General features: G+C 54.8%; 1 protein-coding gene across 1 annotated transcript; it reads right to left on the reverse strand.

Annotated features, from left to right (window-relative positions):
• Positions 1–349: 349 nt before the first annotated feature.
• Positions 350–7,969, reverse strand: LOC118157527 (calcium uptake protein 1, mitochondrial-like; the record flags this gene model as incomplete). Its single annotated transcript, XM_035311908.1, has 4 exons — positions 350–590; positions 1,506–1,595; positions 3,839–3,947; positions 7,772–7,969. Coding segments are annotated over 4 exons (558 nt in total), but the record flags the coding sequence as incomplete, so codon positions are not given.
• Between the last annotated feature and the right edge of the window lie 2,531 nt (positions 7,970–10,500).

Below are 10,500 nucleotides of genomic sequence, written 5' to 3' on the forward strand. Positions count from 1 at the left end.
CGTTGCCCCCCGGGCCGCCGGCCGTGCCTCACCGCGGACGCGGGCCGAGGGGTAGAGGCGCTGCGCCTTCAGCAGGAAGCGCCGGGCCCGCTCGGGCTGCCCGGCCTTGGCGGCCGCCAGCGCGATGCCGACGCAGCGCTCCGCCTCCTCCCGGTTCCCCTCCATGGCGCCCGGGCCCGGCGGGCGGCGCCGCCTGATGGCGTCACGGACAGGCCACGCCCCTCGCGACGAGGCCACGCCCCCCGTACCGAAACCGCGCCCCTCGCGCTAGGCCACGCCCCCTCCCGTATTGCCCCGAGTACGCGCGCACTACCGTAACACCCCTCCCCCCCCCCAACGGCGCCCCCCAAAAAAGCACGCAGCTCCAGCACGTTAATGAAATCCCAGCTCATTAAGGGAATTAAGGGGACAAAGGAGACAACGGCGCCGCTAGGGCCGGGGCAGGGTGAAGTCCCAGGCGGTCTCCTGGGCGCACTTCCACATGGCGCGCATGAGGCGGGTGAAGCCCATGTCCTTGGGCTTCTCCAGGCCGCGCATCAGGCGCTGCTTCATGATGGCCACGAACTCCTTGTTGCTCAGCTCGCCGTTCCCTGGGGGCGAAGGGACAGAAGAACACGTTACAGGGGCCCGCAAGCCCACCACGACACCCCTCGGAGGGCGGCAGCCCAGCCCCAGCCCAGCGCTGTGTGCGGCCGAGGGCAGCAGCCCAGCCTGACACCACCCGCAGGGCCTGGCATCCCCCTCACCTCGGGGTCCCGCAACAGCTGGCCGCGCACGGCGGCTCAGCACGGTGTTGAGACCCCAGCCCCGCAGGAACGGGGCCCCACAGCGGGGCCCTGGCTCTTGGGGACAGAAAACCCACCACAGAGCCGATGCCCAGGGCACGCACTTGCAAGGAACAGGGCACGGAAGAAGTCCGAGGGGCAGCAGCCCCCAGGAAACAACCCCCCAGCGCCAGCAGCTTCCCGGATCAAAGGGAGGTTATATTTAATGGATGACTTTCTCCATTTCATTTTTTTTTCCCCTGCATTGCATCCAATCAGGGCAGGGAAACTCCCCTGGAATAGCAGGAGGTGAGCAGAGCTCCCACCGGCTCTACGGGCTTTTGATGTGTGCCTCTAAGCAGCGACAGCAAGCCCTGAGCTCTGCGCCTGCTTTTCCCCCCAGCGCCTTCCTGATGGGGGATTTGTCAGGCAGCCACAAGCAGTTCCTCCCCCCCCCCAAAGCTTTGCTATCAGAATATTTAGCTGACCAGAAATATTTAGCTGGTCAGAAAACGCCACGGAATCAACTAAAAGAGATGCAGCAAAGGCACAAGGCAGCAGGTGGGGCTGAAGCCAAGGGGACAGCAGCCACGGGGCAGGGCTCGAGGCGGGCACTTCTCTGTCCTCGTAACTCGGACAGCCACCAGCACCGGGCAGCTTCCGCGGCTGATGCCCTTTCCCTGTATCTCCCCTCCTCAACTCTCGGGGCCATGAGTGCCACGGGAAGGCTGGCTCACTCACCGTCGCAGTCGAAGAGCGCGAACACCACGTCGCACACGTGGTCGGAGAGCTCCACCTTGGCCACCGTCCTGGCCACTTGCTGCATGGTCACTGCAAGAGAGCAAGGGCAGGCGGTGAGCACGACCCAAAGCCCCCAGCTGTGTCCCCATCCCGCCCAGCACCAGGCTCCTCGGAGCCTTCCCCTCCCTGCCGCAGCAAACTGGGGTGCGGGGGGGCTGTCGGCAAGCACCCACGCGCTTTGGGTTCGAGGTCGATGGCGGGGTTACGCAGCATTTTCCCCATTTGGAGAACCTTTTCCCCATTGGGATTTTGTGCTGGCTGCATCGATCCGTAGGCGGGGAAGCCTCCAGGGTTTGATGCCATTAAGCGTGAGTTTTACACCTCAGAGGACATCTTTCTTTTACAGTCTCAGGTGTTACAGCCTCACACGAGCTCCTTCAAGGAGCCAGCGGGTGTTTTACACACGTGTAGGGTACAGCAGCTCTGGTTTTCCCTCCGGTGCCCAGAAGCACACCGTGAGCAACGCCTCACGGAGAGCTCAGGAGCAGGGCTCGAGGCTTTTTCCCAGCTGGGCTTTCTCCCCGCTGCTTTACACGGTGTCGGCATCAAGCAGACCTTGCCCTGAGGCTTTCCAGAGCTGCTGGGCTCCAGAAAGAAGAGAGCAGCGCGAAACCTCCCCAGGCTTTCCTCCTCCAGCCACAGGACTCCTAGAGCGGCGGCTGAGGCTGCAGCAGAAGTTCATTAATCGCACGTAATTAAGCAGCAATCGCACTGATTTACCAGCTGCGTGTAGACCTAAATACTCCAGGAACACATTCCGTGACCGGGCGGTTGCTGAATTACTGTGGGTGCTGAGAACACCGGGTTTGCTAGGCCGTTACCTCCTCGCGGCACGCTGCATAGCAGCAGCACATCCGTATCTCACGTGCAGCATCTCTCGCTCGTTTTTACTTCTAAATGAAAGGAAAAACCCATCGGGTTCCTTTAACTTTAAGCCTTAAGATCTAAAGGGAAGGGCGCAGACGACTCCCCGAGAAGTCACAGCTCAGGAGGGCTGCGGACAGACGCAGGAGGAGATGTGACCCATCTGGCTTCCTGTGCCAGAACCTATCCAGGCCTTAAGACCCCCACAGCAGCAACAGCTGGGCAAATACTTGCTTCTGACACGTTTAATTTTGCAGCTGCCCGCATACATCAGCTCTGACTTCTGGACGACGGGGTATCTGAACAGAGCCGCTCTGGAGACTTCAACTCTCGGACGAGGAACCTAACGGGCTCCCGAGGGCAGAGCCGGGGAGGAAATTCGGGTGCCGCTGCTCGCGTTTCGGAGCAGAAATGCAGCATTTGGCTCTTAGCTCTAAACAAAGCCCCTTGCAAGAAAACTTCCTACAGGCCTGCTTGTCTTTTCCAACAACTTTTTCAAGTGCATTGTAGAAGAAGAAAAGCCGCTGCTTGAGAGACTGGGATGAAGAAGAACCCCTGAACGCCTGGGCCCCGGCACCAGAGCTAGTGGTGTACCCACAGGTTGCTCTGCCTCTGCACACGCCTGACCCGAACGGCGCTGCTGAGGAGGTGTGTAGGGACGTGGTTCAGTGGGTGACAATGGCAGCAGGGTGATGGTTGGACCAGGTGATATTGAAGGTCTTTTCCAACCTTCATGATTCTGTGGTACACCGATGAGGGGCTAGAGCCTGAGCTGGAAAACGTCATGTGGAACGTGTGGAACCAGGTAGAGGAGGCTGCAGCTTGCCAGGGCCTGCATTTTGGGCACCTAACCTTACCCATAGAAGTGGCCTGCAAGATGTCCCGGCAATAAAGAGCTCTTGCTGATTCTCAGGGGTTGTGGGAGTGCTGCTTTCTGGGGGGAATGGGCTAAAGTTGTGCCAGGGGAGGTTTAGGTTGGATATTAGGAAGAACTTCTTTACCGAAAGGGTTGTTAGGCATTGGGATGGGCTGCCCAGGGAAGTGGCTGAGTCACCATCCCTGGAGGTCTTGAGAAGACGTTTAGATGTAGAGCTTAGGGATCTGGTTTAGTGGAGGACGTGGTAGTGTTAGGTCAGAGGTTGGGCTAGGTGATCTTGGAGGTCTCTTCCAACCCAGGTGACTCTGTGGTTCTGTGACCTGTTCAGACTGTATATTTCATCATTTTTCACTCTATATGTAAAACGAGGGAAGTATAAAACCTGAAATCCCTCTTTAACCGTGCACTGCAGAAGTTAAACCTCTCATCACAGAGGAACTGTTCTCTCAGGACATTTTTAATCCATCGGACCGGGCTTGTTCGACCCCTCCCTAAACCCAAATACAAGCTGAGAGCCGTGCTGCCTGCCTACCTTTATCAAGAGAGGCTCCAGCCATGTGGTAAAAGCTCAACGCCGTGTCCACATCGTTTATGTTCTTCAGAAACGTGAAGAAGCTCTCCACCTCCTCAAACGTCAGCCCCTAGGACGGAGAAAAGAGGGACTTAGTGATGGGAAAAGGAGACTGTGACACTGCTCAGGTAACAAATGACAAAGGGACTCAACCACACGAGCTTGCAGCTGGGGTCCAGACACTGCTACAAGCAGGTTCGTGTAGGCAGACATGCCCGAGTGAGCTTTGCAGCTGGTGGCAGGACGCTGCAGGGCTGGATCTGTTTGCTCTGTTTTACTTGTACTGCGCTTGGGCTGCGAAATGCAGCAGCCGACAGCAGCACCACCAGGAGCTGCAGCATCCAAACCGCTCCCTCGCGGCAGGAATAACCACCCAGCCCTCCTCTCGGGAGTGATCCATCAGCTCGTCAAGGGGAATTCGGGCTCAGCCTCCTCCTGTTCCACCCAGCGGGAGATGGATGTACTGAGATACTGAAAATCCTGACTGCAGAGCACAGCGGGGCTCCGTGGTGCGGATGGCAGAGCGCACACTTCAGCTGGGGCTGCCAAATGTAAATTTGTACCATCCCTTGTAGCCCTGCTCCGGCCGTTCCCAACGGCTTCCAGTCAGGGGAGAAGCAACCCATCCTTTTTTTTGAAATATAACTCATGTTTTTTGTGATCTCCCCCTACAGCCTCTGGAATTGTAAGCAGAAGAACTACAATTTGCAACCGACCCAGGAGTATTTCAGCTCGTCCCTGCCCTCAGCAAAACCGAGCACGTGGCAGAGCACGGCCAACACACGTAGAGCACACCGAGTGCTCTACAACAGGCAGGCTTTGTGGGCTGGATTCATGGGTCCGGACCAAAAGGGATGCAAATTGCTCACGGATAACGTACAGGACAGAATCCCCACTCATGTACAGGGAACTGCCTTCAGCAGCGCTGAAATCCCGCTTTCCAAGCGGTGTGCTAACAGCTGTAGGGCAGAATTCAGTAGTATTTGTCTTCCGATAGGACGATACACCACAGGCGTTTGCACGAGACAGTGCAAAGATTCTGCTCTGTACAAGGGATATGCAGGACGAAAGATCTTGGCAATTCGGATACCCCCCCAAACACCTCCCTGCTGGCCGTGGGGCTGAGCAGAGTGTTACAACTTTGGGAACGCCGAGGGAAGCAGGATCCTTGTGGCCACGTTCAGGCCAGTTAGAAGAAATTACGCGCCGACTTACCCGACCGTTTGACATCTGCTGCTTGCAGCAGTGGCCACAAGGCACCCCGACCACCGCCGCAAGCGAAGGGCCCCAGCTCAGCATTTTCCTGGATTTTTCACCGGGCAATGGCAAATATCGAGGCCAAGCAGCACTGCTGCTCGTGCAAAGTGGCCCCTGGTTTAGTGCCAGCACTGCGGTGGTTCCTGTTGTTTCAGCCAGCAACGCGGAGGCTTACACCCTTACATATGTAAATTCCTGGTCCTCGTCACCAGCTAAACACCAGAAGTGACACACAGAGGCATCCTGAAAGCATCTAGGCTTTCATGGGGACACACATCCTGAATCTCCACAGCAAAAATCCAGCTGGTATTACGAAATTCCGTGTGTTATTGGTGAATTTGATCACTGAGGCTGGCAGCAGCATCTGCTCCTTCCCAGTTACCAAAAATCAGGGAAGGGGACGGGTGCAGAACCGCGCTGACAAGTTGCCAGCCGTGATGATCACCATCAGTCAGCAGCCGGGGAGGGGAATTCATCTGTTCCCTGTCGATGCGTCTGTCGGAGCTGCTTGGGCTCTTCATAAGTCACACGTCTCCACTGCAAGCCCCATAAGCATTAACCTGCCCAAGGGCTCCCTGCCTGGTTCCTCAGGACCGTTTCCATCCCATCCCTGCTTTAAAAACCACTTCTTGCATGCTTTGCATCTCCCTACACCACTGCACATCGCGTTAAGAGAGGGGCCGTTTCATTTGGTGCTCCATTTCCCCCGCTCCAAGGAATTGTGTGTTGTCTAACAGTCCCACTTCTTGAAAGCATCAACTCCCATTTTCCATTTCACCATTTCTCTCTTTAAAAAGGTATAGGAGTAGAGAAACAAGCCGCCTTGCCCTGCAGCTGGCTGTTACCTACAGATAGAAACACGACCCGGCTGCCTGGGGAATGAGGTGGAAACAAAAGCTCTTCCTCTGCCCCAGATGCCAGGTGTCTGACTGAGACGTGGAAGGAAGGGAACACCTGCTGGAAGAATCCTTCCCAAAATAACGTCCTCGGACTGATTTTCCGTACACCCAGCTACTGTTCGATACGTATACAAAGCCACAGCAAAGACTTGACAGTCCGTGAATGTAAGAGAGCAGACGTTACAGCTGCCAAGCCGCAAAGCGTTTTTCCCTGAGAAGTCAACTAATTCCTGCTAAAACTCAGGGGGAACAGGGGTATCAGAGAAAAAGTCCGCAGTGTCTTGCTCAAAAATCGAGTAAACAGACTCAAAACTGCAGCCGTGGAAACACCAATGGTCTTATTTAAGCCAGTGACAAAGAGCTTGGAAGTGAGATTTCCCAGTGTCGACAGGCAACTCCTTCCATTTTTCCACCGGATGCTTTTTGGCCTCACCTGCGTTATTTGCCGTGAAACAATGCGCCACGAAGGCACCCGAGCTCAGGCCTCCCTGGGGTGTTAGGACAAATGAGACACTTCCAAAATACCGATCCTGCTGACCAAGTTCTGCCTGACATCAGCACTCCGGGGACGTCCAAATGTGCTGAGCTTCTGCGCTGTGCAGGGAGAGATCAAAACTCGTTTGATGCTGTACATGCAGCCCCGAAGGAACGGAGGCCACCGCAGCTCTCAGCAGCACCATCTGGGTCCAACACTGCGTGAGCTTTCCTGGAGCTCACGGAGGCCAGAACCTCAACGTTTCTGACCAGTGTAATGTCAGAGGCTTTGGTTATTAAGATTGGCTTTGATGAATATTAATTTTGGAGATGAGAAAACTCGCTCGTGGCAGAGGATCTTGATTTACGGCTTCCACGTTCACTCAAAACTCCTACAGCTGGGTAGAGGGAGAAGCCTCCGCGCGCACACACGAGCCCCACATAAACCAGAGGAGGTTTTCACCTGGCCACGTGTTGGAGCACTGCCATCAGGAAAAGTCCCTGCAACCAAAGGGTGACAAGGAGCTGCCCTCAGGGGCTGTCAGAGACCTTTTAGCGTATGCGCCCTGCTGCTTCAGCGAGCCCAAGTTCTCCTCAGCAGATTTTATCCCAAGGTCTCTCACTAAATTAACCGGTACAGAATCTGCAGCCTTATTCCTCTCTAAATCATGAGCAATTCAAATCATTTTTCACCTACGTTCATAAACTAAATAATAAACTGCCCAGTCGCAGCATCTAATTAAACCAAGGTCGAGCCAGTAACTAGGTACACGTCTTCAGCGTTTGTTCTGGCTCCAGACCCAGACTGCCATTTAGCAAACATAAGCGTTAAAATTACCGCATCCATTTCAACAGGGACAAGCCCAATCCCTCATCAGGACACCAAGCAGCACACTCCCACCTCCTGCATCAGATTTATCGCCTGCAAAGTCAGCACGTCTCCCCACACTGCTTCAAAAGGCGCGGGGGCTTTCCTCTCCAAGACGGATTGCTTGCTGCAGAGGGAGAGATCCTTGCACATCAACCTGCGGCTTAGAGCAGTGATTTCCTGCGCTCAGCCCTGTTCATGGCAAACCCCAGATCTTCAGGGGTTCCCTCTGCCACGAAGCATCAATTAACCCCACGCAGTTTGACACTACCGGTGACATTTCTCCTCCAAGCTTACCCACTGAGCCTGACCTCCAGCTCATCTCTCGGCATGGCGCGGGGTGGCTGTCCACCCCCCAGAAAAAAGCTTCTCAGGTTTGCTGCTAACACCACTCACCTCTCCGTCTTGGAATTGCTTCTTGAGCTGCTTCAGCATGACGGTGAGCTTCTTCGACTGCACCCCGCTGTACGCCAGCAGCATGCTGCCGAACTGCCGCTCCGTGATCCGCCCGTCCACCGGGTCGTGCCTCTCGAACTGGAAGGGGAAAAAAAAAAGGAAACTTGTGTTAAAAGGGCTCGGTAATAAAAGCGAGCATCACAGCAAAGCCTTCTTATAGAAGAAATCCTAATACATCTGAGTATTTGCTTCCACCGGGACCGTTTCCATCACTAAATCAACATCTTCTTTCCATGGGCAACTTCTTGACAAGTTTTTGCATCTTCTCCTCCTAGTTTTGCCTTACTGGGGACAGTATTCAGAGCTGGACTTGAAAAAGCAGGATGATTGTACGAACCCGAAACTAAGCCGGTGTTCACAGCTCTCCCAAAGGAGTGGAAAACAAGACGAAAATACTCAGGTGGTCTTCACGCGAGCTTCCAGCTCGGACATTGGAATAAACACCCCTGCCTGAGGATGACACTTAACAACACAATTAGGCTTTCGGCTCCTCCAGAGAAGCCCATTTAGCTCGAGAGCGCTGCTGCTTTGACATGACGTCGCTGGATACGTTGGCCGTTTCTGCCTCGACCGCACTTAATTACGCCGCTAACACAAACGGCAGCACGGCACCCAGCTGAGATCAAGGTGGGGAGCACGGCGATGAGAGGCAGCAGCTCTGCCCGCGGTGCTTTCATCCCCGGTGTAGGCAGAGCTGCGGAGACTGCTGACTACACGCGGGTCTCACGTGCACAGGTTTGCGCATCCCGGCCCAAGGAGCCAGGATTTAGGGAGATGCACGAGAGCTCTTTCCAGCCAGGAGGATCTGCCTGACCATAGGGACTTTAGTTGGAGTGGCCCAAGCAGGATTTGGGAAAAAGATGGCTCTTTAGCCTGCTGTCTGACGCAGGCTTTGGCGTTTACTCAGACCACAGAACGTGGGCCTCTGCCCTTTTCGCGTGCTGGGGAGAGGAAAAAGCTCATCTGGAGGAAAACCGTGTGTTCCTCCTTACAAAGAACAGGCAGCTGTCTCTGCCACGCTTACGAGGCTCGTGAAGAAATCTTACAACAACCAAGAGACGTAAAAACACGCTGCGCTGTTTCAAAACCAGCACTAACTTCTCCTAAAAGACACGAACCAGCGCCTTTCTACCAGCCTTCAAATACCCCAGGTTTTAGCACAGCAGGTGCTGCTGGGTGCACTTCCACCACCTCTCGCACGAGGAGAGGCTGGGCGGAGGCCAGCCAAGCGTGCACGCTCTGCGTTTGGCCACTGCTCCACTGCTGGCACTGGGATCCTCTTGTACTGCAGCAAAACCAAACCTGACAGGTGCTGTCGCATCAGCTGCCGAAGACATGAGCTGTGGCACACAGGGAAAGCCCTCCTGGAGGCAAGTCCGACCTTTTTGCCCAGCATCTGTTAAAAATAAGTAAATATTCAAGTACAAAGACCCCACCAGCTCTGGGCAGCAGCGTGAAGATGTGGAACACAACTAGCACGCCAGGGCTCGCGCTATTTTTGGTCTTTCTCAACATTTATTTAAAAAGATCGATGGGATTCAGTGTTCCCCTCTGCCTTTTGGCGTCTGAGTTGCCATCAGCACCCACCCTACAGGAAGAGCCTCCCTCACTGCAGACCCACTGCAGGAGATGAAAGAGCTTCATTTATTTATTGATTGATTATCACACAGCTGGGAGATTGCTTTAGATTTATCTTGGTTCTGTTCTTTAAGATGTAAAACAATAACTTACTGAAATCTCTTTAAAGCACGCGATAACCCTGAGCCCTGCTTCACAATCCAACTCGTTCCCCTGCCCTACGGGCCCCGAAACTGCTCCTAGCTTGGCGTGCGTTAACGAGTCCAAGTACCACGCGGAACTGATCCACGTTAAATGAAAAAGCCTGAAAACCAGGGAATAAACGTTCATCACGCTGCGTTTATCTTACTTTAAATGAATGCCTCCAGCAGTTAAGCGAAGCACTCGCGGATGCCTGAAGTCGATACCTGGCAGGCAGGCACCGCGCTCGCGCGTCGGCCGGAACGCAGCGGTGCTCATTGCATCGGACAGCCGGGGAAGGGGATGGCAAAGAGCTGATCTGCACCGCCGGACAACGGCCAGGCTCCGAGCTCGAACAGCGTCACTGCTGAGCTGAGAAATAGTCACCAAGCACTGGGTAAAGGAAGTTCGAAGCTTGCCACCAGCTGGCGTTGGAGGTGCCGCAATCGATTACGGGAGGGCTGAGCAGAGGAGATCATTTAAAGAAAAATTCTGGGGAGAAGCAAAAAGGAAGTGTTTTGGCTTCAAATGATATGCGAGAACAGCCTTATTTTCGCGTCTAAAACCAAATCCTCCCCTGGAACAGCCCGTTCCCCAGCCACCTGCCTGGAAGCAGATGTGCTCCGTTTGTTTTCTCCTGCCTTTCCCGGACTGCTGAACACTGCTCGCCTGCTGTCTCCAACTTGAAAATGAAGGAGGGTACAAAGTCCAGAGTGGTTTTCTTTTCAATACGCCACGTATGGCCCGTGAACAGCATCAAAACCCCACAGGCACTTGGCAAAGCAGGACAAGCTTCCCTTTCCCCAAGCAACCACGTCCCTTTGCCTTCGTGCCTGTGACATTACCGTGCAGGTTCCTTCTCCCATCGCTCGGAGGAAGAGAAAACCCCCGAGGACGCGATGCAGGGCAGG

This window comes from Oxyura jamaicensis, assembly GCF_011077185.1.
Source record: "Oxyura jamaicensis isolate SHBP4307 breed ruddy duck chromosome 6 unlocalized genomic scaffold, BPBGC_Ojam_1.0 oxy6_random_OJ106632, whole genome shotgun sequence".
Taxonomy (NCBI): domain Eukaryota; kingdom Metazoa; phylum Chordata; class Aves; order Anseriformes; family Anatidae; genus Oxyura; species Oxyura jamaicensis.